The sequence below is a fragment of the Alexandromys fortis genome, unplaced genomic scaffold, assembly GCF_014885135.2.
Source record: "Alexandromys fortis isolate MF-2015 unplaced genomic scaffold, M_Fortis_MF-2015_v1.1 scaffold_74, whole genome shotgun sequence".
In the NCBI taxonomy this organism is placed as follows: Eukaryota; Metazoa; Chordata; class Mammalia; order Rodentia; family Cricetidae; genus Alexandromys; species Alexandromys fortis.
The window spans coordinates 3,261,340-3,287,833 of record NW_026068008.1 but is presented as its reverse complement, the minus strand read 5'-3'; the positions used below and the strand labels follow the sequence as shown (position 1 = coordinate 3,287,833).

At 47.0% G+C, this 26,494-nt stretch overlaps 1 protein-coding gene and 1 long non-coding RNA gene across 6 annotated transcripts in view; one reads left to right on the top strand and one right to left on the bottom strand.

The window, feature by feature from the left end:
• Positions 1-26,494, bottom strand: part of LOC126513379 (uncharacterized) — a 1,096,546-nt gene that overhangs the window by 773,185 nt on the left and 296,867 nt on the right. The gene's annotated exons all lie outside the window — the stretch shown is intronic.
• Tpd52 (tumor protein D52) overlaps positions 1-26,494 on the top strand; it is a 93,601-nt gene that overhangs the window by 55,988 nt on the left and 11,119 nt on the right. For 2 of the 4 annotated variants that reach the window (XM_050161725.1, XM_050161727.1), the window contains exons 2-4: positions 15,284-15,399; positions 22,165-22,313; positions 23,251-23,352. In XM_050161725.1, the coding sequence (XP_050017682.1) occupies positions 15,284-15,399; positions 22,165-22,313; positions 23,251-23,352 (367 nt within the window). Of the gene's footprint in view, positions 1-2,693; positions 2,994-9,463; positions 9,554-15,283; positions 15,400-22,164; positions 22,314-23,250; positions 23,353-26,494 lie in introns of those variants that run through there. The other 2 variants (XM_050161724.1, XM_050161726.1) reach the window with 2 other exon arrangements.

Below are 26,494 nucleotides of genomic sequence, written 5' to 3'. Positions count from 1 at the left end.
TGCTGGGATTCAAAACCCAGACCTAAAAATGGACTTAGCAGGTAGAGAGAGTCAGGTTTTAAGACAGTTACTTAGATCTTAGCCCTCATATTTGAAAATAAGGGTGTTTTTATTCTTCGCCCATGAGAAGCCTCATATCCAGGGCAGGGCCAGCAGAGAGTAGAGATCTCTCCACAGCGGGGCGGCTGTAGAGATGAGGTCTTGCTGGCAGCTGAGAGCTTCCCACACGTGTGCTGTGCCTGAGACAGGATGGCAAGCCCAAGAGGAACTTCCTAGAGGAGGCCAGGGCCTGAAGGATGCTTGATGATGTCAGCCTGCAGCCATAAAGTGGGGGTGGGGCTGGCGAGAGATGAGGTGGCAGCTGTGTTGCATCTGTGGCAGTGGCAGTTAACCTTTAAAGGTTGTGGCTCCAGAGAGCCGATAGCAGACACTCTCTGGCAGTGTCTGTTCCAGGGACACAGCTCTGACCATGTCCTGTCAGAGTGAATGACATCCTGGACTGCAGCAAACCTGAATTTTTAAAGAAAAACAAAACTATTGTTTGTGCACAGTATCCCACTAATAGCCTGAGCTGGCCTGAAACTTGTTATTTAACCCATGCCAGCCTTTAATTTGTGGGAATCCTCCTGCTCAAGCTTCTCGGATTCCAGGATTACAAGTATGAGCTATTGTGCCTGGCTGTGAGAGTTCAGTATTTCAGTTAATATTAAAAAAGTATTTAATCTAGTTTCAAATATGAGACAAACAAACAGCATTTGTAGCTGCCAAAGTTTTGGTATCTTTAAGAAAGACACTAGATATTTTTGTTAAAAATAAACTCTTGGGCCGGGCAGAGGTGGCGCACGCCTTTAATCCCAGCACTCGGGAGGCAGAGGCAGGGGGATCTCTGTGAGTTCGAGGTCAGCCTGGTCTACAAGAGCTAGTTCCAGGACAGGTTCCAAAACCACAGAGAAACCCTGTCTCGAAAAACCAAAAAAAAAAAAAAAAAAAAAAAACCTCTTAAAAACTTGAAATAAGACAAAAGCGTTCCGTAGAGTACATGAGATTAGCCAAAAGGAGCAGAAAAGAAAATTAATCATAAATTGAGGTGAATATAGACAGATTTTGTACACTAGGCATACAACGAATTTTTTGGTAGTAGTTAAAATATTTTGGGTTTGGGGGCCAGAGGGATGACCCAGGGTACAGAGGACCCAGGTTCAGTTCCCAGAATGAACACACTGGCTTATGTTGTCTGGCACTCCAGTTCCAGGGGATCTGTCAGCCTGTTCTGATCCTGGGGTTCCTGCGAGCGTGCGGAGCTGATGTTTGCACTCAAGTCCACACCTAAATTACACAAAACACTTCTGGATCTATAGTTACATTTCAGAGACTATATTTATTTATTATATATATGTATATATCAGAGATTGTGCACTGAAACTTGAAAACATATGATTACTTGTTGGTTTTAGTGTTGTTCAGTTAGTATTTTATTGTTTTGAGACACAGTCTCTCACTCTGGTTCAGGCTAGCTTTGTGGCAATCCTCCTGTCTCAGGTTCCCGAGTGCTGTGATTATGACATGAATCACCATGCCTGACTTACATATTTCCCCTTCTTTATTCTTGTTTTTTTTTTTTCTTTTTCATTTGCTTCCTTCCATCTCTCCACCTCCCTCCCCCTCCCTCCCTTAACACCACCCCCAAGACAGGGTTTCTCTGTCCTGGCACTTGCTTTGTAGACCAGGCTGGCCTCGAGCTTGGAGATCCTCTTGCCTCTGCCTTCTAAGTGCTGGGATTAAAGGCTCGCACCGCCACCACCACCTGGCGTATTTCCCCCTTTTAAAAACATTAGTTCCAGCAAGGGCTTGGAGGGCTATTGGGGCCACAGCAAAGGCCTTTGTGAGTATGGAAAAATTCTACCTAGAAGCCTGTGATGGAGGAAATGAACTTGGTGTTTGAAAAGTTGTACAAGTTCACCATGGCTCCCTCCCACCATGGCTGCCATGTAGGTGTGCTAAAGGAAACAGATTTTTTTTTTGTAGACCCCCACAGGGCATGACCTTACATAAATAAAGAAGGTGCTGGATCACAGAGAAAGGACAGGGGGAGCAAAGGGGAAGCATAGGGGATCACCAGGGGAGCACAACCGAGCACAGTGGGAATGCAGGGGGAGCACAGAGGAGCTAGTTCTACCTTCAGAGCGGCTTCACGTCTTTTCAGGGCGCCATTCCAAAAAGAGTCAGATTAAAATTTTGGCAATGACTCAGATTCTGCTTTAGAAAAAGTGAAGGTAGGAATTTAGCTTTGTTTTTGTATCATGTTAGGCTCAGAAAGCTGGTTGCTAGTTGCTAACCCGGGATCCCGGGCTTTCAGAATGCTGTGGTGATATAGGGTGCAAGGAAAGTGAGGCCCAGATGGCATTTGCTGGAGATTACCGACAGATAATCCTTCCCTGCCCTAGAAGATTAAGTCTGCCCTGGGGAGGATGTCATCAGCTGACCAGTCTAAAAAAATGTATTTAAAAAAAAATAATCCTGCCATTATCCAGTGTTTGTACTTCTGAGTGGAACTGCAGAGCGGGCCCTCCTTTGTGTACAGAGGAAAACGCCACGCCCTCCACCCAGGTTGTTCTTTGTCCACTCAAATTGGCAACAGGTGGTGACTAGGCCCTCTTGAGGGTGCTGGGAGGAGCCATTAAAAGATCTGCTGTGAGGGTGTGAAGCCGCACCTGGGCCAGAGCTGGGCCGGACTCCAAGCACCAGTTCTTTCCCTCACCAGGGCCACACGGTGCCAAGGGACCCGTGGCCCAGGCATCTCAGGCCTGGGGAGCAGTTCCAGGTGGCCGCAGCGCCATGCTTTCTGTCTTCCTCTGGAATGGATTCTAGAGATAGCGATTTGTATGAGGACTACCGGTCCCCGTTTGACTTTGATTCTGGAGTGAACAAAAACTACCTCTACTTGTCTCCCAGCGGGAACGCGTCGCCGCCTGGTTCACCCAGGCAGAGCTTCGGTAACTATTGGTTTGTATAGTTCTGTTCACTGTGATCGGACCCAGATGTGACTTGGGGTTTGCCTCACTTTCAGATTAGTGTGAAGGTGGGCCAAGGCGCTGCCATGCTCTGACTAACCACCCTGTTTTGGTTCAGCACGGAGAGGCAGTAGAGAGTGGGACATTGGGTTTTAAAGCCGGCACCGTTTCCGTGCTCTTTAGAGGCTTGTGGATGCATGAACGGTAACAAATGGTGTGGAGCTGATGACTTATGGAGGGGTCTGAAGACTCTGGGTTCGAATAACCTGTACACTTCTAAAATCGGGCTAGTTTGTCTTGGTGAAGGATCCAAAACACTCACTCTCATTCAAGAGCTGGTGGTAGTTGTCCTGGATTTTGTTTTGGAAGACCAAGATCCATTTAGACAAATATCTAGACTACAGAGTTTCCAGAAAGGGAAAATCAAGAATCTCTATACCTTTGGAAGCAGTTGTCTCCTTCCACACGGTGGCATGAACCTGGTCAGAGTTGATTGGGACAGGGCATCCCGAGGTAGAATCCAACAGAAATGGGAGTGAAGGCGCAGCCTCAGCCTTGCAGGAAGGATTCTACTGCTGGCCAGGGAGAGGAGAAGGCTAAATAAGGTCCTCTGTAATGAGTCAAGGAAGCAGCTAGGTTTTCCCAGAAGAAGTTAATTATTTCCTTATTGTGAAGAATTGGTTACATTTTGTTCTAAGCAGTGGAGCTTGGGAAACTTAGAAAACAGACAGTAAAGGGTACAAAGTGGAAACTCCTTTGCAAACTTGCCTGGGGGGGTTGAGTATTTGCAGACCACAGGTGTGTGCTAATGCAATGTGCTTCAACTCTTTGTTACAGTTGCTCACCACCTTTGAGGTAGAGTTTGGACTTTCAGAAAGTGACCAATGGTGACAGTTACAGGCAAACCCTGGCCACTAGAAGTTGGCAGCTGTTAGTATTGTCTGCAGGAACATGGCTCACGAGGAAGCTTTTTTCTCATTTTCTCACTTCCCTTGTCTGTGACCCACGTGGGACTTCTGGACTTTTCCCGTCCCCAGCCCTTTTCTAGCTTGCATACTCCCGTGGATCAGAGCAGTGCCCACAGTGAGAGGTCAGAGCTGTCAGTAACACTGTGGGAACGTGTAGATGGCAGAGGGACAGGTGAGCAACTTCCGGGCTTCTCAGTTCCCAGCAAGGCTTGCTGCATCTTCTAGCTCTTGCCTGCTGCTCCTCACCTCCACTTGTGTTCCTAGTTACAAGTGTGTGGCCACTTCTCACTGTTCTCTGTCACAGCAACAGCAGGTGTGAGTGGCCGCGCCCCGCAAACTTCTATAAACTATCTCCGCGGTTCCTAGAAGCAGTTTGAAGCCTTTCGGGTGGTGAAATTAATGAAATTCATTTAAAAAAGCAAATGACTGAATCACTGAAACCCCACTCATGTGGCTATAAGTACTCGAGTTTACAAATTGAAAAGAGGGAGAAACTTAGGCTTGATCTTAAAAGTTTGTGTGACTTTTGGCCAGTATGTACTTTCTTAATAAGCAGGTAGGTTGTGCAGGCAAAGAGGACCAATCTAAGAAGCTATCCTACTCAGAAAGATTGGATGGAATCGAAACAAGAATCTATCCTTTGACTTGTATCCAAACTCCGCCAGGAGGCAGAGGTGGAGGCAACGAGGCTCAAGCAGTGGGCGGATGTTCATGAGTGGAGAGTGTGAGCAGAGCCAGTGGCTGATGAAAAGCCGATTCTTCTCAGGGCTAGAAGCACCTTGCAGTGTGCGTGTGTCCCCTCTGGTTCTGCTGTGTTCCATTTTCCCACAGGCTCAGCAATACTTCTGCGAAGTGCTTTCAGTCTGTGGTTTGAAAACAGGATTTGTGATACATGGTAGAGTCTGGAAGACAAGCCTTGGGATGCTGAGCAGAAAGGTGGTAATTTTGAGGCAAGCCTTGGCTACATAGACTTTGTCACAACAACAATGAAAACAGCAACAACAATAAATATCAGACAATAACAGCAATGATAAATATAACTAAAACAAAGCAGCTGTTTGTTGAGCGGAATTGTTAGAGACTAGGACACATCCTGGTTTGTTTGACAGACGTGGGCTCTGACGTAGGAAAGATCTTTGGTGTCCCCAAGTCTAGTTAGCCTCGCTGGCGTTCACGCTCATCTTTCGCTTCTCAAGCCAGTGGTTTGCTTTTGACTGTGCTGGGGATCGCACAGGACCCAGTATGTGCTACCTGTTTGCTCTACCTCAAAGCTGATCCCAAAACCTCAGTTGTTTAGGGGGTTCATCTTAACACCTCTGGTGCTGGGATGGGTCTTACAGAACGGACAGACGGGCATCTTTTCTCACCAAGGATTTTACTGTGAAGGGCTTGTTGGCTTCCTTTTCTGTGCCACTGGGGCATAAATTCTAATTCCATTTTGTGTGTGTGTGTGTGTGTGTGTGTGTACCACCTCTGTGTGTGTGCCTGTCAATAGCATCCATGTATGTGTGTGTGCCCATCAATACTATTCGTGTGTGTGTGTCTGTCTGTCAATACCATCTGTGTGTGTGCCTGTCAATGCCATCCGTGTGTGTGTGGTGCCTGTTAATACCATCCGTGTGTGCATGCACATGTGCATGCGTGACTGCCAATAACATCTCTGTGTGTGTGTGTGTGTGTGTGTGTGTGTGTGTGTGGCTGTCAATACCATCTGTGTCACGTTAACACCCTTTCCTGCCTTTTCCTCTTCCATTCCGGGAGAGCTTGTTGGAATGCTTTCCTAGACACTGATTATGTGGACTCTCTTGCTCTTATGAATTTTCTAGGAAAAATCAGGAAGCCACAACTGTTTAACAACTTTGGTTCTTCTAGCGACCGCAGAAAAGATGAGCCGCAAAAATAATCTGTCAGCTGGACTGGGGTTGCAGCGTCGTGGCAGAGTCTGGCCTAGCATGCTTAGGGCCTCGGTCCATCCTGAGACGGGCAGGGAAACAATAACAATATGTTGTTCATGCTGCCCACATCTGAAACTCTGAAAGTCCTTAGCTCGGAGTTTATTTCTAATTCTGCTATACTTTGATTTCTCTCATGTCATCCCACTTCTTAGAGAAGTGATAACTGCTTCTCACGGGGCTTTTTATGATTACAGAGGTCTTAAAGAGCAAACCATCTATGGTTTACAGATGAACACCGGGCATGACATGAAGAGAACTCTGTCCACAAAGAGAAAATTTAATGATAGTATCCCCAAGTTTCTCCACGACTGACCCGTGTCTCTTGAATGGATGGTCTCAGCTAGCAGTTTTGTGTTTGGTATTTGGAGGGAGGATGACGAAGCAGGGGAATTCACATGCTTTGAAGTAACCAGAGACTTTCTTCATCTTCCCTCTTAAAGATAAAATCCCCCCTTTTAAAGATGAAAGATATAGTGAGGTCACTTTACCGGAAGAGGGCAGTGAGCCATTTGAAAAAAACGACTGTGTTCTACCTGGGGGATCTTTCTTTATCCCCCAGTCTGTGAAGTTATGCGAAGTCACTCCATTCCTGAGTGAGACATTCACTTCTGTCGGAGCCCTGGGCCCGAGGACACTCTGTGGCGGGCACCCCTCCTCTCACTTTCTCTGCTTGTCACGATTTCGCTTCCTGCTTTGTCCCCTTGCTTCCTCAGTCACCTGACATCACTCAGTTCTGCTCTTGAGGTTCCTGCTTCTGCCAGATGAAATGGGTCATTTTTTTTTAGCTTCCTTTGTTCCTGGCCACCTCAACCACAATTACCCAGTTCATATCTCTCTAAGGTTGTATTCTCAATATGAGCTACTCATGGGGAATGACATCCTCCGAGGACCCAAGTCTCCATCTGCTCCTGCAGTGCTGTTTCCCAGAGATGACACCTCAGAGGACAAGTGTCTATGTGTCCGTTCAGATCTTCAGGTGCCTTAGGTCAGTGATCTTCAGCCCAGGACAGATTTGTGCCCTGTAGGCATTGGTTTGGGTTCCAAGCAGCTACTGACGTCCAGAGTCCAGAGGCTGAGATGCTCCTTACGCAGCAGAGAGCCTTACTGTACAAGTCCTCTGGGAACTGCAGTTGTCCTTCTATAATATCACTTGTGCCTCATCAGGTAGAGTTGTTAAGTCAAAGACTGGGCCCTGAAAGTCCTAACAGGCCAGGCTTAGCCACCAACCACCAGTTCTCATTACAACGATTAAAGTGACATGCAGAGAAAGGCAAATGACGTCGGTACCCCTCTCCCTGCCCCATCCTCCCGTCTTCACATTGGGAAGAACAAATGAGGTCTGGTACCCCTCTCTCCGCCTGCCCTATCTTCCTATCTTCATGGTTTTGACATGAGTTTTAGATTTAAACCACAGGCAAGATACTGGTCTGGCTATGGCCTGGCCACCACTGTCCAGCCATTGACGAATGTTTCCACTCTGTCCTGCACAGTATAAAATCTTATTTCATATCTCATTGACTTTTTTCTGTATAAGTCATCCCTTCTCTAGTTTTCTTATTTGTATACAGTGCAATGTTTAAATGAAATGATCCGAGACTATTGCTTTAGACAGGATCTTACGATGTAGGCCTGGCTTGCCTAGAATTCACTATGTAGCCCAGGTTGGCCTTGAGCTCACAGATACCCACTTGCCCAGCTTCTGGGATGAAAGGAGCATGTCACCATGCCCGACTTTGGAATTCTTTTCCTGATGTCGAACTGTATAAAAATGGCTCAAGTTTTAGTTATAATCACTGTAGGAAATCTTGAAGGGAAGCAGTCTTAGTCACAATAAAGGGCACTGATCTGCTCAGGTGGAGGTCCAGTTGGGGCGTGAGGCCAACCCACCTGTACCTTTCGTGCTGAGAAGCCCCATCATGCAGGCCCCCTTGCTCATGGCTAGACTGTCTTATCTAGACTCCTGTAAACTGGAAGACTCTCGAGTCAGGTTAGGGGTGCAGGTGAGTAATGCTAACACTCAGGAGGCTGAGGCAGGAGTCTGCGTTCAGCGTGGGTTAGACACTGTTCGTGGCCGGAATTAGTGGGGTATGTGGTGGGTGAGAGGTCATGTACGGGCAAAGAGAGAACCGACTTTAACTAAAGCTTTAGCTGATCCATGGCATATTAGCCTTTGTTCTGGCGTCGGCCCCCTGAGTTCTGAGGTGCGGTGATAAGGAAGTGATACCAGGGCTTACAGCCCGGACGTGGAGCCAGTTCAGGGCTGACTTCTTCCTGCCTGCCTTCCTGCCTCCAACACCTTCACGCTCGCTTGGACACGTTCCCACTGTGCTGGAGCCAACTAGTCCCTTCTCCCTCACAAGCTCACTGCAATCTGAGACCCTTCAGATCATGTGTTTGGTTTTTAAGTTACCTTACAGGGCTGTCAAATGTTTCGGGTTGAACTGGAAAGCAGCGTTTTCTTGTCACTCCAGTCTTGGAATTTATGGTTATTGAAGATTGGTTTGGTTATGTGTGATGACTGTAATACTCGGGCGTATTTTTAAAGAAAGTTGAGGTTTTCCTAAAACGCTCTCATGTGTGTTGTCTGACCTGACCCGCTTCATTTAGGAACCCTGTAGCTCTGTGTGTTCTCCCACACAATGTCCCTGTTGTGCTTTGTTTAAATGAGAGGTCTGTAGAGAGAGCTGGGATGATCTGAGCCACTGATGTCCAATTTCCAGATTTCCTAATCTTACAATTGCACGGTTTACAGCTTAAAGACAAAGCACACAAACTGTGTACAATGGTACCATGTGGTCCTTGGCTCCCTCCTCACTCCTGAGACAGCTCAGCTGTCACTCATGCCTCCAGCTGCCTGATGCCCACTGTGTAGCTTCCAGCCTGTGCTGCTGGAGGGACCTTCTAGATGACACATACACACTGACTGTCCCCTCAAACCACACTGGGGATTCCCTGGTTGGTACTGAAGACGGAAGGACAATCTGCTTCATTAGACAATTAAGGAAGTAATTAAACTATTAGTAACTGGGGGGGGGGGGTGTAATCCCTGATGTCTAGACACCTGGATTCAATCCTACTGATGCTAGCGAGCTCTTCCAGCCAGAAAGGCCGGGGAGAAAGGATTAGCCCTGGTTCTCTGTCCTGCCCTGCTCATTGGTATTTCTCTAAGGAAAAACTGTACATGAGCAAGCCAGAATGATGGTCAGAAAGACCATCAAGGTTTAGTGCTGTGAAATATTATTTTAAGGTGTGTTACATTTGTTTCTTCTGTGGAACGTTTGTTTAATGATGTAAAGATGGATTGCTTTTGTTTACATTGCACTTGTTTAACTCTGTGAAGCTGTGATTCTTGACCTGTGTAAAACACCTGATGGGGCCTGTGTAAAACACCTGATGGGGCCTGTGTAAAACACCTGATGGGGCCTGTGTAAAACACCTGAGGTCTAATAAAGAGCTGAACAGCCAACAGGGAGGCAGGAGCAAGGATAGGTGGGGCTGGCAGGCAGAGAGAATAAATAGGAGAAATCCGGGAAGAAAGGAGTAATGAAGGGGTGAAGAGAGGAGGCTATCAGGGGCCAGCCAGCCACCCAGGAAGCCACGGAGCAAGAAGCAAAGAAAGGTATACAGAAATAGAGAAAGATAAAGCCAGAGGCAGAAGATAGCTTGGGATACTTAAGGAAAGCTGGCTAGAAACAAGCCGAGTGAAGGCCGGGCATTTATAATTAAGAATAAGCCTCCGTGTGTGATTTATCTGTGAGCTGGGTGGCAGGCACCCCCAAAAAACCAAGAGTGTAAAGCAAACAGCATTTTAGTCTTCCAACATGGGGCTAGCGTTAAAAAAAAAAAAATCCAACAGTTTAGTCTTGTCTCTGACTCAGGGTAAATTCTATAACCTTGGAGGGGCTCAGTTTTCTAGTAGAAATCACTATTCCCATTGAATGTTAGTTTAATTTTGTTTGCATTGATGGAACATGTTCTTAATGGGAAAAAGAGTCTGTTAAACAAAGCATGGTGAGGGAGCTTTACTCTTGGGGTAGATACGGTGACCACTGTTCTGGATTGTTGCAGTCGCTGGGGTCAGCCCCAATACAGCATTGGCAAGTGTCAAGGAAGTGGCGCAGTCATGGAAATTTCAGGCTCCACCGACCTAGTGGGAGTCTTGCTGAAGACTGTAGTCAGGGAGATGAGGCATCACCTGGGGTCGGGGCATTGAGCGAGTGATGCAGAATGTTATTTTAAAGTGTGTTACTTTAGTTTATGCTCTGGAACATTTGTTTAATGATGCAAAGATGTGTTTGATTAATTAAAATTTACCTGCGGTCAGGAGGTCGCATGGAGGAGGCAGGTGGAGAAGGGTTTTTAAGGAGGGGAGAGGGTGAGTGCCGAATAGGATAGCCTTAGCTTAAAAGGCAGAAACAATTAAAAAAGAGACATGATTAGGTATGGCGAGGCTGTCAGATATTAGGGATGGAGATTCTGGTAAAAGTGACTTTGTAGGTTTGGTTGTTTAACTGGATTTATTATTATTTATTTTTGTTTGTTTGTTTTTGTTTTTGCTTTTGAGACACGGTTTCTTTTTGTAGCTTTGGAGCCTGTCCTGGAACTCCCTTTGTAGACCAACTGGCCTGGAACTCACAGAGAGAGACCTGCCTCTGTCTCCTGAATGCTGGGATTAAAGGCATGTGCCACCACCGCCCGGCTCTTTTTTTTTTTTTTAAATGAAGTGTGTAAGTGACCTGAGGAGGTTTGGAGGCCCAACATTCGGCCAAGCAGAGAATCCCTGTCAAGGCAATGTCCCCTCACGGTGGCTGGCGGGATGAGCTTCAGTAGGCATCAGCCATACTCTTTGCCATTTAAAACAGCTTTTCATTGGCGTCTGGGGAAAAACATTAAGAAACAAGTGTTTGTGCATTGTTTGTAATAGCCTCATGATTAGAGTATGAAAATGACATATTTTCTCCCCTAAGCTGACTCTTCCTCCATACTAAATACTATTTGTGAGCATATAGGAAAGAAGGTAATGCCTAGAAATTTATGTGAGGGAAGCGGATGTTGAGAACGGAGAAGTAAGCTGGCATAGTGGCTGCCGTTGGCCGGTTCAGCTTCGTAGTTTTATTATTACCACATGGCGTCCAGGTCTGCCTCCTGCTCCCAGTTTGGTTTTCAGGTCATGATCTTGGGGTGTCTCCTTTCAAATCAGACTGGTTTCAAGAACCCTGCACTGGTGTGTGACTCTGTGGCTGCTCGGCCTTTTTCCTCATCTGTAAGTGGTGACAGCCATCCCGCGTCACAGACGTCACTGTGTAAGTGACTGTTTCTGGAACTCTTGGCTCAGGTTTGGATGTAAGTCGAGCCATGTGGAGCGGCTGTGGTTAGTAACTTCTCTAAGATAGGAGATGGCTGTATAGTTTGCCTGTGGCCAGAGCATCTCCCACTTGGTTCTTGCCTTTCTGTGCTTGTTCCCAGCTGAGTGTCTTAACAACCTGCACCTTTAAATCTTAATGCCGATGATTTGCTGCCCCCTGCAGGTGAATGTGAGTAAAGCAACTGAATTATTGCTGGCTGGCTTTGCTAGATACTTAATCCATAACCAAGTATGGGTGTTACCAAAGTCTTTTTTTCTGAGACATTTATTTTTATAGAAAACCTAATGAAATATTTGATTATCAGGGCTGCAGAGATGGCTCCGTGGTTAAGAACACTGGCTACTTTTCCAGAGGTCCTGAGTTGAATTCCCAACAACCACATGGCAGCTCACAGCCATCTGTAATGGGGTCTGGTGTTCCGGCACACATGTAAATGTGCATTCACACATGAATAAATAAAATTTAAAAATATTTGAATATCCCTTACGTGGTGGTTTGAAAAACAGCCCCCCAAAGGTGTGGCACTATTAGGTGTGGCCTTTTTAAAGGAAGTGTGTCACTGTAGAGGTGGCCTCCGAGGTCTCTTTTGCTCAAGCTTCCCTCTGTGTGATAGTCAGCTGACTTCCTGCTACCTTCTGGTCAAGACGTAGCCAGTCACATGCTGCCATGCTCCTGCCATGATGATAATGGGCTGAACTTCTGAGACTGTAAGCCAGCCCCCTCAATCAAATGTTTTTATAAAAGACGCCATGGTTATGGTGTCTCTTCACATCAATAAAAACCCTAAGACACATTATCTGAAGTTTTTGGGCTCCATGTATTTCATATTTTGGCTTTTGTCATTGTTTGGGTTAGGGAACATGTATGTGAACTCTACTGATTGATAATCCTGGTTGAAAATCCAAACCCGGGTAATAGTCATTGTTTTCATACTGAGTGTTCTCACCCGTGCCGGCATCCTTTCAGGTTCTTTTTGGAATAGAAGATTCCCCCATACACTAGCAATTTGATGCTGTATTTCTCTCCTTGCCTATTTAGACTTGCAAGATAATGTGTATTTAAAAGCATGGAAGAGCTTTTGCTACAGAAGGCAAAGTTTAATACTCGAATTCTGTTAGCGCTCTCTGATTTGAGTCCTGTGTCATCAAGAACTTAGTCCCAAGCAAAACATCAAGTCAGATGATTTTAGCTTTATGTTGCACGGGCTGATGGCGGCTCACGTGTGTGTTGCACGGGCTGATGGCGGCTCACATGTGTGTTGCACGGGCTGATGGCGGCTCACGTGTATGTTGCACGGGCTGATGGCGGCTCACGTGTATGTTGCACGGGCTGATGGCGGCTCACGTGTGTGTTGCACGGGCTGATGGTGGCTCACGTGTATGTTGCACGGGCTGATGGCGGCTCCATGTATGTTGCACAGGACTGAATATGCATTACCATTTCATAAGGGGAAGAAGGGAGGCTCGTGAGGAAATGCTGGTCCAAAGCAAGATCACACCCCAGGAGGCAAACTCTAAATCACAGCGCTCCATGCCTGGTGTTCGAAGGTGGTTAGATGGCTCTTCCGTCCGGCTTTCCTGACCGCAGCACACTTCTTTCTCTCGGGTTAGCTCCACACCCTGTATGTAGATCTCTTTGGCGGGTGTCCCACATCTCTAGCATCTCCAACATCTTGGGGTGTCGAAGGAAATGCAGGCTTCACCTTCCAGCTTTACCCAGTGGCCTTTCTGGGCATGTCTCTGTGGCTTTCCTTAGTAGGAAGCAATTATTGAGTGAGTTTTTCTACCCTCTGATTGCATCAAGAACAATCTCTGCTCCTGAAAGCATATGTGAGTTCTGCTTGTTAGTCCAAAGTGTAGTTCCTGAACAGACTTGTTTGTGTTACTTTTGCTCCTTTAATAATTCTTTAACATCTTGTGCGTGGGCCACTGTTTTGGTACTGCGATGCTAATTATTATACTTATTAATTACTTTTAAAAGTTATTATGCAATAAAACCCACATCAAATGCCTCTGTCCTGTGCATACAGCCATACACGGCTCTCATTGCTTTGTGGTTTTCTTACGTGTATTGTGGCGCTGGCTACCTGTTCAGCAGGGTGCGTTCCCTCCTGCCTGCCTGCCTGCCTGCCCACATGCCCTTCCTCTGCCGGTTGGCATCGCGCTGGGAGGGGCGCCCCATTGCTGATTCGGGTGGACTGTGGCAGGATGAAGGCAGTGGCACTGACAGGAAGAGGAGGAGTCTGTGACCTGGGAATGCTGGGAAGGGTGGGCGGACTGTGGCTAGGTTGAGTCACAAGTGGACAGCAAGAGGGCACCAGAAAGCTCAGTAATTAAATCATCTGTCAATACAACATTTTGAAAAGGTCAGAATCAATGCAAACAAAATCCATGTTAACAAAGTATCAAAAAGTTAACCAAGGCAAGGCCAGTGGCTGAATTACCAGTGCAGAGCAGCTTTAGAACCTGAGGCAAAGGCAGTGTCAGCAGGGCTAACTAATCCTTTCTGTCCTAAAGTTTGCTGCTCTGGGCTGGGTGTTGTGGTGGCACACACCTTTGATCCCAGCACTCTGGAGGCAGGGGCATGTTGGTCTTTGTGAGGTCAAGACCAGCCTGTTTTACATAGTTTCAGGACAGCCAGAGCTACGTAGTGAGACTTTGAATTCCCTTCCCTTCAATTTTAAAAATTGGATTAAAAGATGCATTAGTTTGTTTTCTTGCTGCTGAGAGAAAATGCCTGAGAAAAGGAGCTGGAGAAGAGAAGGGCTTCAGTCGGGGAAGACAAGAAGCAGGACCAGGCTGTAGAACCCCAGGGCCTGCCCCATTGACACAGTTCCTTTGCTGAGGCTCCATCTCCTAGAAGCTCTACAACCCTTCAAAAACAGAGCCCTCAGGTGGGGGCCGACAGCTCAAACATAAAAGCAGGCTTGTGTGGGATACTTGACATTCAAACCTTAATCAAATACAATTACGATTTTTGGTGGCTTTTTGATTTCTCTACCCGATGTTTTATCTGAGCTGGCCTTTAGATGGGGCTGGACAGGGAAAGGCAAGAGCTGGAGATGGTTGCCACACTGGCCACGCTCTAGAAGAGTGGTCTTAATAGGCACTCTCTTTCAGGGAAGGAGTGCTGTGGGTTTGGAAGTCTCTGTGTTGTTGGTCACGTCTCTACATAGATACAGAGAGCTGTTTGTCCTGGAGACTGTGGAACCCAGGCTTGGAGCTCTCAGTCCTTCTGTGTCAGCCTCCAGAGCACTGGGACCGCAGGCCTGTACTGCCTTACCCCATGGCATTGTACTTAAGATTCTCAGTGAGGTGCAGGCTTATGAAAAGCTGCAACCAGTTTCCTACCTCCGCTGCCTCCGCTGCCACCTGGGAGGCAGCAGAATCGACTTCCGTTAGGGCATTTGGTTTGCTCTGTCATGGAGATTGTCTCACAGGGACCTGATGCGCACACAGTCTTCCCCCATGGGCTGGTATGCAGGACTTAAAATCTTTTCTCTACTCTCTGCTGATTTATTTGTGCAGTATTTTAAACATTGATGTTTTGTTGAGACAAGATCTCCTGTAACCCGGGCTGGACTTAAACTTGATCTTAGCTGAAGTTGGCCTTGCCTAGTGATTGTCCCGTCTCCTCCTAAGTGCTGGGATTATAAGCATGCACACTGTGTTTAGTATAAAGGTAGGTCATGGTAGGACCCCGTTCTTCTGCTCTGTTGTAATTATTTTGAGATGGATACTGAGAGTGAGTAGAAGCTGAGACGGGCACGTTTCTCAGTGCAGGGGTTGGCATTCGAAGCCTGTGCTTTTTTTTTTATCGGCTCTCCCAGCTTTTCATCTTTCCCCAGGATCCCTTCGGTATAGAGAATGAAGGGGTCTGGCTGTAACCTCAGTGACTTTGTTCGCGTTGGGACAGTGGAGCAGCTGTAGGGGTTTAGGTTAGCTTTCACATTTGACATGGTTCTCTTCTTCTTTAACCCCAAGGTCTGCTGAAGACAGAGCCAGTGGCCGAGGAAGGAGAGGATGCCGTTGCCATGCTCAGTGCCCCGGAGAACCTGTCAGAGGAGGAGCAAGATGAGCTGAGAAGGGAACTTGCTAAGGTGAGGGCCATCCTTTCTGGACCTTTGCCTTCCCCAAAGACCCTGGTGATAGCTTATGGTAAAAGGCTCAGGGGAAAAGAGAGCATCATGAACAGGAATAACCTGGAGTCTCAGCAGGGCAGAGGAGGGAGAGGGACTCCAGTTGGTTTTCAGGTGGGTCTGGGAGTCAGGTGCAGTGGGAAGTGCGGAGTACACTGTCAGACCCGTGAAGCAAGTGCTCACCAGACTCATCCTTGTCGTTGTCCATGTTGTGGATACAGACAGCCTCATCCCTGTTGTTCGTGTTGTGGATATAGACAGCCTCATCCCTGTTGTTCGTGTTGTGGATATAGACAGCCTCATCCCTGTTGTCTGTGGGTGTGGATATAGACAGCCTCATCCTTATTGTCTGTGGGTGTGGATATAGACAGCCTCATCCCTGTTGTCCGTGTTGTGGATATAGACAGCCTCATCCTTGTCCGTGTTGTAGATATAGACAGCCTCATCCCTGTTGTCCGTGCTGTGGATATAGACAGCCTCATCCTTGTTGTCTGTGGGTGTGGATATAGACAGCCTCATCCTTATTGTCTGTGGGTGTGGATATAGACAGCCTCATCCCTGTTGTCCGTGTTGTGGATATAGACAGCCTCATCCTTGTTGTCCGCATTGTGGATATAGACAGCCTCATCCTTGTCCGTGTTGTAGATATAGACAACCTCATCTCTGTTGTCCGTGTTGTGGATATAGACAGCTTCCTCCCTCCTTGCTTTTCTTCTTTGCTTCAGACTTTAGCCTGACTTCCAGACAGATTTCCAGCTCCGACTTTCCATAGCTTTCGCCTCTAAAATTCTTTCGCTGTTGTGTTGTGTTTTTTTTTTTTTTTTTCAAGACAGAGTTTCTCCATGTAGCCCTAGTTGTCCTGGAATTTGCTCTGTAGACAGACTGACCTCGAACTCAGAGATCTACCTGCCTTCTGAGTACTGAGATTAAAGGCGTGTGGCACCACTGCCTGGACTATAAAATTATTACAATGGTCTATTTCTCAGTGCACAGTTCAATGTCCTTCAGCACAGTCAGTGTCATAGCTGTCCCCTCTTTCAAGTTATGAACATTTTTTTCTGTTCCAAGGAGCCCCCCGCACTCCTTAGCCACCTCCTCTCAGCTGTTTTTCTCCTCTGGATTTAACTGTTTTCTGGATAGTTCATATACAACACCTGGCCTCTGTATCTTGACTTCCTTCAGCAGTGCTCTCAGGATCATGCTTTTGGGGCTCATTCCTGCTGTGCCATCTGTCAGTAATTTGTTCCCTTTTTATGGCTAATAATAGCCCACTGTGTATTTGTCTACCATATAGATGTGTTGTTCATATGTCTGGTAGCCAGGTGCATTATTGACAGCTGTGGATAGTGAACCAATAACATTTGTGTACAAATGATCTTTTTGAATCTATTTTGTATATGCTTAAAAGTAAGATGATTTCACCATACAGTAATTCTACACTGAATTACATTTTAATAATACATTCGTGTATCTATTCATTTGTGTGCGCATGTGCGCCCGTGCACATATGGAGGTCAGAGGACAGCCTGCAGGAGTAAGTTCTCTCCTTCCACGAAATGGATTCCAGGGCTGGTGCACAGGTTTGGTGGCAAAGCCCATGTTTTAACTTTTTAACGGCGTCACCAAACTGTTCTCCACAGCAGTGACTCTGCTTTACAGTCTCATCCTGATTTCTTCACATTCTTAGTAAAACAGGCTCCTCCTGCATCCTTTTATTAAAGTGTATGCGTCATTGGGTGAGAAATGAGATCCCACTGTGCTTGTGATTTGGAATTTCTCCAATGACTGGTGATACTGAGCCTCTTGTCAGCTTACTGGCCATTTGTATATTTTTGGGAAAAAATACTCATTAAGTCCTTTGTCCATTTAAGAAATGGGTTATTTTTCAAATGTAAGAATTATATATATATATTCTATATTCTATACCCTTACAGATTTGTGATGTCCAAGCATTTTCTCTTACTCTGTAACTTACCTTTTCACTTTCTTGCAATTAAAGAATTGATAGGAATTCAATTTCAAATACATTTCTTATTTCAGGAGGAATTTTTGTGGACTGGGAGGAAGCAGGTCTACATGTACGCATGTCGAGGCCAGGGGACACCCGCAGGTTCACATGTATGTGTGCCGAGGCCAGGGGACACCCGCAGGTTCACATGTATGCATGTCGAGGCCAGGGGACACCCACAGGCCCACACGTATGCGTGTCGAGGCCAGGGGACACCCGCAGGCCCACATGTATGTGTGTCGAGGCCAGGGGACACCCACAGGTTCACACGTACGTGTGTCGAGGCCAGGGGATGCCCTCTCATCAAGCACCCTCCACTGTTTTAAACTCTGCGTTTGACACAGGGTTTCTCTGTGATCTGTAACTTGCAGGCTCCTGGCATCTTCCGCCTCTGCCTCCACAACACTGGGGTGACAAGTGTATGCCACCACACTTCAAAACGGAAACAAAAATCGGGGTCCTCGTTTACACAGTGAGCACTTGACTGACTGAGCCCAGTTCGTTTACATATTATGAAGTTCTCGCTTTAAAGTGTTTGGTTTATATTCCCAGGGTTGTACAACCAGCACCATGTGCACTAGAACATTTTCCTTATCTTTGAAAGAAGCCCTGTTCTTATTGACAGTCACGCCCTTCCCCAGCCCCTAGCAATTGCTGGTCTGGTTCCTGCCGTAGACTCACCTGCACTGGGCATTGCATGTGTATTGGGGACCTCTGAGTGCCAGCCTCAGTGTCCCCTCAGGGTCCAGAAGACTCCCAGCAAGCGTGGGACTTAGATCTGAGGGAGAAATGAACTCCCACTACGTACTTCTCTGCATCGGCTTCTTTACTCTTCTCTGCTGTCCTATTCTCCAAAGCTTCCAGCTTATATACACAGGCAAAACAAAGGCAACTCTCGGAGCTTGGACGTCCCTTATCTTTGACGGTCCCAAATGTGTATGTCTGTTTGTGCTGCCAAACGGGAGATAGCTGCAGGGAGGTGGCTTCTAATGTATCTCAGGGAACGAAGCGGAGATTAGACTGTGGGAATCAAGGCTATCGACCACGTGACTGAATTTCCCACTGCAGAGTGGCGGCAGGATGACTCAGTACACCAGGACATGGGAAAGAGTTTTACCTACTTGTCCATACTCTGCTGAAGCTTGTACCAAGGGAGAGTGCGTGTGGCTTCACAAGAGATCCACTGTGATATGCAAAAGGTGGTGGGCCCAGCGCCTTGCGAGCTGGGTTTATCTCCATCAGAGCTCGTTTGTTCTGGTGGGTCAGCCTTCTGCTCTGTCAGCTGAAACTCACTGCGTGATTCCTGTGGACCGCAGTAGACGTGGATGTCATTTTAGTTTCTGTTATGTAGGGAGACGTGAGCAACCAGCTACCCACGTCAGATAGGTGAGTAGACAAAAGTACGGATGCCACCCAAGTCCAACCCAGTGAACCAGGGAGTTCTGTTGAAGTCATTAAAAGAATATGAATGAGCCAGGTGGTGGTGGCACATGCTTTTAATCCCAGTACTCGGGAGGCAGAGACAGGAGGATCTCTGTGAGTTCGAGGTCAGCCTGATTTCCAGAGTGAGTTTCAGGACAACCAGAGCTGTTACATATAGAGAAACTCTGTCTTAGTCTTCCCTCCCCCAAAAGAGTGTGAGTGGCGGATTACATTAAGAAGCAGGAATTACTCAAAGACAGCTGCATCGCCAAAGCCCACCCCAGCATGAGTGACAGCTCATCAAAGCTGGGACTCTGAAACAGACTGCATAACTTGTGAGCGGGTCAACAGGCCAGAGTGTCTTTTCCTGGGTCGCTCAGTTGGCCTGAGCCCCATCTAGGCTGCTCTCCTGGTCTTGCTGCTGCTTCTAGGAGGTCCAGCTGGCTGGTCTGTTTTGTGTGTCTCTGTCTCTCCCACCCCCATCTTGGCTGGTCTGAGCACCTTCTAGGCAATTCACTTTCTAGGCAGCTGAACTTGCTTGAGCAACTTGCAGTAGTCTTTGATATTTTTCTTATTCTGTTGGCTTCCTTTTGTCTCTTAATAATGAACTCTGAAATGCAGCAGGTCTTAAGGTTTTGGAGTGTGGTATGGTTTGAGATAGGGTCCCTTGTGGCCCAGGCCTCCATCACTCCAGTACCCCGGCCTCCATCACTGCAGTACCCCGGCCTCCATCACTGCAGTACCCCGGCCTCCATCACTGCAGTACCCCGGCCTCCCATCACTCCAGTACCCCGGCCTCCATCACTGCAGTACCCCGGACTCCATCAGTCCAGTACCCCGGCCTCCATTACTCCAGTACCCCGGCCTCCATCACTGCAGTACCCTGGCCTCCATCACTCCTGTACCCTGTCTTCCATCACTCCAGTACCCCAGCCTCCATCACTCCCGTACCCTGTCTTCCATCACTCCAGTACCCCAGCCTCCATCACTTCCGTACCATGTCCTCCATCACTCCCGTACCCTGGCCTCCATCACTGCAGTACCCTGGCCTCCATCACTGTAGTGGCACAGCCTCCATCACTGCAGTACCCCGGCCTCCATCACTGCAGTACCCCGGCCTCCATCACTGCAGTACCCCAGCCTCCATTGCTGTGCCCTCACAGCGCTGTTTTCATTCGTGTCTTCGCTTAGGTCAGTCTCCCCTTCCTTACCCACCACACTGAAGGAAGGGACTTTAGCTGCCAGTATGCTGCAGTAGCATGCTCTAACCAACAGATGTGAGCCACTGGCTTTGCCTTGTTGGGGAAGAGACAGTGACTGGTCTTTCCATGAAGCTTTGGAGGTGTTTGTTCCCGGTGACCAAGTGCCATGTGAAGAAGACCTGGATGGAAGCTCTGCCTCCCCGTCATTGTTAGTGACTGAATGAACCATACAACTTCCTGATTTGGACAGCATTCATTCTCCCTTCTCCTCATAATCCACCTTTTCCTTGCACATCCGAAGCGTCTCAGCAGTCAGGGTTAACACTGAGTCCTCTGAGCATCTGTCTTGGACTCACTTGTCAGCTAATGCCTTCTCAGTGCTGTGCTGGCATAGTCTGCTCCTTCCCTCCCCCTGCCTCCCTCCGGAGATTGTTTATCCTTCCCTCCTTTGCTGGACAGCCTATCACGTCCTGATCTGAAGATGTACTTGCTGGTTGAAACTGATTCAGCAAAGGTGTTTGTTGCCCCCTTGGCTTTGGGATCCTTGACTTGTGTGGCAGGTCAGGTGGGGCTGAGGGTGCCGCTGGCAGCAAGCTAAGGGAAGTGTTGTGCAAGGGGAATGAATAGACTTTAGGGACCCGATTTTTCTTTTCTACTGATTCTCAGTCAGTCAGTCAATATCCCAGCTGCAGCTTTCTCTCCCTCGTCTCCCAGTCCCTTCCCCAACTCCTCAATCCATTCCTCCTCAATCCATTCCTCCTCAATCCATTCCTCCTCAATCCATTCCTCCTCAATCCATTCCTCCTGTGTTTCTGTTTGGGAAAGGGCGCGTCTCCCATGAGCATCAACAAAACATAAGTTGCAGTAAGACTAAGCACCTCTCCACGAATTAAGGCTGACCCAGAATGAGGAGTAGGGTTTGAAAAGCCAGTGAAGAGTTAGAGACAGTCCCGAGCTCCACAACTGTCACATGTATGCAGAGCGCCTAGGTCGGACCCATGCAGGCTCCATCGTGGAGCCCAGTTTTCAGTTTCGTCTCTACCTGGTGTCTGCGTCACATGGTGACATTTCCGTTTTCTCTCTGTGATGTAGCCTTCTCTTCTACCACACCTCACTTGTTCCTAGATGCTTCTGTCTCCAGATCTTTTCAGCGTCTTCCACCATGATCTCCTTCCTTCAGTCAGGCTCCTAGAAGAGAGGCTGAGTCTAGCTCCTCTTTCCCGCCAGGCACCCTGCCCCAGCATACCCGGCCATAGCTATTCTAGGGTTGGAGATTCACATAGTGCGGGGCTCTCTAGGGGACGTCGTTTAGTTCATACAACTCTGACTTTGGCAGGCTCACTATGAAGTCTATGAAATACACAAGAGGGTTGGCTGCGAATGTCTCGGTGGCGGATGGAGATGGCTCCATGTCGTAAACAACTGCTTTTGTGGCAGTTGGGTAGAAGGGTCTGGAAGGAGAGCCGTGGATGCTGGGCTGCTACAGCGGATGTAGATGTAGCAGTCACCTGTGAGAGGTTGAAGCCCTGAGGCTTCTGAGATAACAGAGCAGACAACTGACAGCTTAGAGATTAGCTCTGAAGGAGAGAGCATCATGTGTCTACCCTGCTTACTAAACCATGCTGTTTGTAAAGACACATATAAAATTAATAAAAATTTAACTGTAGTCAGGTGTGGTGGTGCACACACTTTTAATACTAACACTTGAGAGACAGAAGCAGGTGGACCTCTGTGAATTTTTTTTTTCCTTTATTGATACAGGATTTCTGTTCTGGGTAGCCCTGGCTGTCTTGAAACTCCTTATGTGTTGTAGACCAGGCTAGCCTGGACTTCAGATCTGCCTGCCTTTGGCTCCCAAGTACTGGGATTAAAGGTTGTGTCACCACCACCCAGCAAGATCTCTGTGAATATGAGACCAACCTGGTCTATAAAGAGTTTCAGCCAGCCAAGAATACATAATGAGATTCTTCTCTTAAGTGAACAAACCACCTCCCTGAAAGTAATCATAGTGTCTGAGCATGGTTTGCTTTGATGCCCTTAATAACTCACAGAGCAGTCCTTGCTGTATTTTCTCCTCACCCCTGTTCCTCATAGGTGGAAGAAGAAATCCAGACTCTCTCTCAAGTGCTGGCAGCAAAAGAGAAACATCTTGCAGAGATCAAGCGCAAACTTGGGATCAGTTCACTTCAGGAATTGAAGCAGAACATCGCCAAAGGGTGGCAAGACGTGACAGCGACCTCTGCGTATGTTCCCTTGGTGTACACACTTCTAGACAGTGTGAAAGATGCGTTTGCACCTCTTCTTTGGGGAGAGGAAGAGGAGGGGCATGAGGATGTTTGCACCTCTTTTCTTTGGCCCACACAGCCCTTTCTTCCCGTTCTTCAGAGCACTTGACTGTTTTCTAATGTTGGTTTTCCGGAACATTCTAAGGAGTAGAGAGCAGAACAATCTCATGTGTGGGTTGTGGGAACAATATTGAAGTATTGGATAGTAGTCCTTCCTTCCTGTGTGTGTTTTTTCTTCTTCCTCACAGTCAGAAAATATTAAGTGGATAATTCTAGGCATAAAACTCAAGTTTTAAATTGCATGCTATTCTGTGTAACTTGACTAAATCTTTTGCCATCTTGTTTTGTACAGCTTGGGACATGATTCATCCCCTTTTCCATTGTACCCATGTTGTATGACCACCCAATCCTCACTGATTTCGTGGCCATTTAAGAGAAGACGACATGGTATAGCTAGGGTTCAGTGTAAGCAGTGATTGTTGGCATCCACTAGTGATCTTATAGCATACTGCAATCAGCTTAGGGAGGGGACATCTGTATATTGGCTTTTCCAGTATGTACTCAGTGATATTTAGTCCTCAGAACCCAGTAGATGGTGACGAGATAACCCCAGAGAAGGTATAGGCTCAGATAAATGAAATTTTTAACACATGTGCAGCTTTTGTAGGGGGAGAGGGCATTTGAGTTTGTGAGCCTTACCCTGATAACTGCTTGATCCATTCCTTTCTAGGCCTCTGTGGCAGAGGGATTGTTGCTGCTCTGATGGTTAGAGAGAACATTAGAAGTTATTAAACTGTTCTGTTCTTGAGTTTCTCAGTAGGTGATGACACTGTGCTGGGATTTATAGGAAAGCCCGACTGACCCCTCTCCCCCGTTTAATCATGTTTGACTGTAGGTACAAGAAGACATCTGAAACCTTGTCTCAGGCTGGACAAAAAGCATCAGCTGCATTTTCCTCGGTTGGCTCAGTCATCACCAAGAAGCTGGAAGATGTGAAGTATGTGTATACATTTCCCTTGCTCACCCAGTAGTTGTAACAAACTGAACTGGTGCTGGGATCGCTGTTGGTCCCTGCCTGTGGGCCACAGTGCTGCTGGGTCCCCTTCTGTTAGAGGGAGGGAGGGTTTGCCTTTACACCAAGGCCTGCAGTGCGAGCCTGAATTTTTAGAACTAGTATTCTAAGCTCCAGAATGAGTCCCTTTAAGGGCTTTTGAAAAATTCTGGTTGCAAACTTTTGCATCTCGGTCCTTCTTAGTCCTGCGGTATCAGTCTGTCTCTGGTGTTTGCAAATGTGGATTGTGGGCGGAGCCAAGCATCTTTCTGGGGACGAGTACAAGAGCACAGAAGCGCATGCTTGGCCTGAGAGTGTCACTGTTTGTGTGTGACATTTGTGTGTCATGGTGTGGCTGCAGGATGCTTCTGTGTGCACTGGTTTGTACTAACCCATAGCTTTACGTACACCCACACTCAGGCCCGGGTCTTCATTTTGAGTTTCTTTTTTTAAACTGTGCATCTATATTTGAGATTAGTTTGCAGAATGTTTCTTGTCATTTTGGTGAAACCGCTTCGTGGTGCTTTTGTGCTCCATCTACTGCCATGATTGGAATAGTGCCAACGTGGACAACATGGCTTACGTGGGCTCTGCTTCTGTTGGTGTGCACACTTGTTCGTCTTTTCCTAAACCCAGATTGCATGACTTGGCATTTTTTATTTGTGGGGAAAAAATAGGTTTTACAACCAGAATTTTGTTAGTTGAATTGGTTTGTTCAATTACTATTTTATACTGTGTATTAAAACCCATTTCTTCATTCATCGCATTGAGAGCACCACGGTTGTAAACATGGCGCCATGAGGAGGGATTTCCTGACCCTCGGACAGTCGTGTGTGTAGTATATCAGATGCCCTCAGTTCTTCCATGCTGACTGGCTCTTCAATGTGTTAGGGGCTATGTAAAACATGCGCCCTTAATAAAAGTAGGTTATTTAATTGTGACAGATTCGTCAGAACTTCCTTTCTGTTTTAATGCTTCCTCTGGCTTCTTACAGATTGCAAGCCTTTTCACATTCCTTTAGGTAAGGAGAGCGAAATGCCTGCTGCGGCCACGCATCTGTGTGAGACAAGCATGCGAGAGCGGATGTTGATGCCTCGGTGGATGCTTGTGTGTGTCCACTGTGATTTTCCTGCACTCGCGCTAGCTCAGACCTGAGTGTTTCTTACTCCAAGGGAGGGTTCCTTGTGTGCCATGTGTAATGAACCAGTTGAAAGAAGAATTTGACGCTGCTGCACAAGGGATATGGAAATGATGTTTGAAGTTTCAGTGATTATTGTCATTATTTTTACCGTGGCATACAGAATTCCTCCCTTTTGATGTCTGACTTTGTTTGGTTTTGATGCTTTTGTTTCTTTGGTGCTTTTGTAAGGATGCTGGGATTCTCCTTCATGTGTGTCCTATGATGTAATTATAATAGACTGCATGTGTGCTGTCTCGTGGTAGTCGTCATCTTATAAAGGTTTCAGTGCTCTTTTTGTGTGTGGTAAGACAGACGTCAGATCTTACCCACCATGTACTTCTCAATATTTGTCTTATTAGCTCATAGATTTTGCTGTTTTATTATTTTCTGCTAGCTGTTTTTTTTAAGCATACAGGGTAGTTTTATGGTTTGTCAGTGAAAATGGGGTATGAGAAAGTACAGGCTATGCCCTGTAGGTGTCGCGGTGACGGTTCTGATTATGCGATTATAAATGGAGGCTTTGGAGGAGACAAGAGGAGATCTTAAAGAGTAAGCAGGAAGGGTGTCTCCGTCTCCATCTCTCTTCTGACTGGAGCACATCATTGTCTTAAGGGACTTGTGCTATGATTTAGCTGCCACTATTTTCCCCCTTCCCTGTCTCCCTTTCTGGTTATTAATTCTTAAAGTCAGATTACAAAGAGATGACTTTCCTTATGGCGTTTGCATACGTATATGTCATTATACTTTCTTGTTATTCATCATGGCTTCTCCCACGGCCATCTCCCAACCCCCCTCGCTGGCCTCTTCTACCCTCCCATGGTCCTCTAATCTTCTTTCCTGTTACATGAATTCCATCATCCTCTGCTTTTCCTTTCTTTCCTCCCTCCCTCAAGATCTCCTCCTTCTCAGGGTCTCCCTTCTGCTCCCTCCCTTCTCTTGGATAAGCCAGCCGACACATACAGCTCTAATTTTGGTTGCACCTAGTCCTGGAAATCAGAATAAATCATAGAGATGCATACACTCATTGCTGAGCTATTTAAAGATTGTGATTTTTTTTTAAAAAAAATCAAGTAACCAATGCTAAGAAGCAACTGTGGGAAAGTGGTCCAAGTGTTGGAGGCAAATGAATAAGAATTTAGTCACATACGCCATTCTAGCCCGAGTGCCTGCTGTGGCCGGGTCTGAAGGCTGTACCCACAGACAGACAGCTTTTGTTAAAATAGGTACCTTTGAGTGGTGTGTGTGTGTGTGTGTGTGTGTGTGTGTGTGTGTGTTGTAGGGGGGGGGCAACGGGGGGTAGCCAGGGCCTTGGGATGCCTTTAGAAAGCTTGCAAGTACTCGTCATTAAACAGTGTCTTGTATGACATTAACACAAAACAGATTTGGCAGTATGGAAGGCCTGTGGAAATGACATGCTCTATCCTACAGATCGCTCTTCCGCACACTGTTAGTGAGACTAAAGCTGATGTGTACGTGGTCAGTGTGTGCCGTCATGTTACATCAGAAACAGTCTGCTCTTCTGAATGTTTTTAGGTCATCTCATTTTACTTAGAAATGGCGATTTGCTGCAGTATTCTTAAACTAATAAGTTTTGTTCTCTGAGAGTTTCATGCAGGTGTAAAGTCCTTTCCTCCCCTCCCCCCCTCTTGCTTCCCTCCCAGCCCTGCCAGTCCTCATTCCTCTTGGCGGGCATCTTTCCCATATTCATTTGTTTTGCTTTAGTGTCCTGCTGAGTTTACTAGGGCCAGCTGTGTTACCCTGGGTTTGGAGCTGAGCATCGCAGCCCTGTGGGCTCACCAGTGTGTAAACAACTGGTTATTATGCCTTCCTGTCTCCCAGAATCCGGTAGCTGCCAGCAGTTCAGCAGCAAGACCCCACGAGTCCTTTCTCTTTCCATAGCAGACTTCC